General features: G+C 68.2%; 1 protein-coding gene across 1 annotated transcript in view; it reads left to right on the top strand.

Moving 5' to 3' along the window:
* Nucleotides 1–41: 41 nt before the first annotated feature.
* Nucleotides 42–651, top strand: part of MNEG_2599 (transketolase) — a gene marked incomplete at both ends in the record, with an annotated part of 4,693 nt that continues 4,083 nt past the window's right edge. Inside the window, one exon of the mRNA XM_014048931.1 lies at nt 42–623. Coding sequence (XP_013904385.1) covers nt 42–623 — 582 coding nt within the window. The remainder of the gene's footprint in view (nt 624–651) is intronic.

Here is a 651-nt window from a genome sequence, read left to right as displayed (position 1 = left end):
ACCCCCACCCCCACCCACCGCAGCTGGGTGCCATCTACGTGATGACCCACGACTCCATCGGCCTGGGCGAGGACGGCCCCACCCACCAGCCCATCGAGCACCTGGCGTCCTTCCGCGCCATGCCCAACATGCTGATGATCCGCCCCTCGGCCGGCAATGAGACCGCGGGCGCCTACAAGGTGGCCGTGGCCAACCGCAAGCGCCCCACCACCATCGCGCTGTCGCGCCAGGGCATGCCCAACCTGCCCGGCTTGAGCGCCGAGGGTGTTGAGAAGGGCGCCTACATCATCAAGGACAGCGAGGGCACCCCCGACGTGATCTTCATCGGCACCGGCAGCGAGCTGGAGCTGGCCTACAAGGCGGCCGAGGCTCTGGAGAAGGACGGCAAGAAGACGCGCGTCGTGTCCTTCCCCAGCTGGGAGCTGTTTGAGGAGCAGAGCGCCGAGTACAAGGAGAGCGTCTTCCCCGCCTCCGTCACCCGCCGCGTGGCCGTGGAGGCCGGCTGCAGCCAGGGCTGGCACAAGTACATCGGCCTGCAGGGCGCCTTCATCGGCATCGACTCCTTCGGCGCCTCCGCCCCCGCCCCCGTGCTGTACGAGAAGTTCGGCATCACCCTGGACAACGTCATCGCCTCCGCCAAGGCCCTGTTCT

Source organism: Monoraphidium neglectum (genome assembly GCF_000611645.1).
Source record: "Monoraphidium neglectum strain SAG 48.87 unplaced genomic scaffold scaffold00298, whole genome shotgun sequence".
NCBI lineage: Eukaryota > Viridiplantae > Chlorophyta > Chlorophyceae > Sphaeropleales > Selenastraceae > Monoraphidium > Monoraphidium neglectum.
The sequence above is the reverse complement of the archived record's forward strand: the minus strand, read 5'-3'. Positions and strand labels throughout refer to the sequence as shown.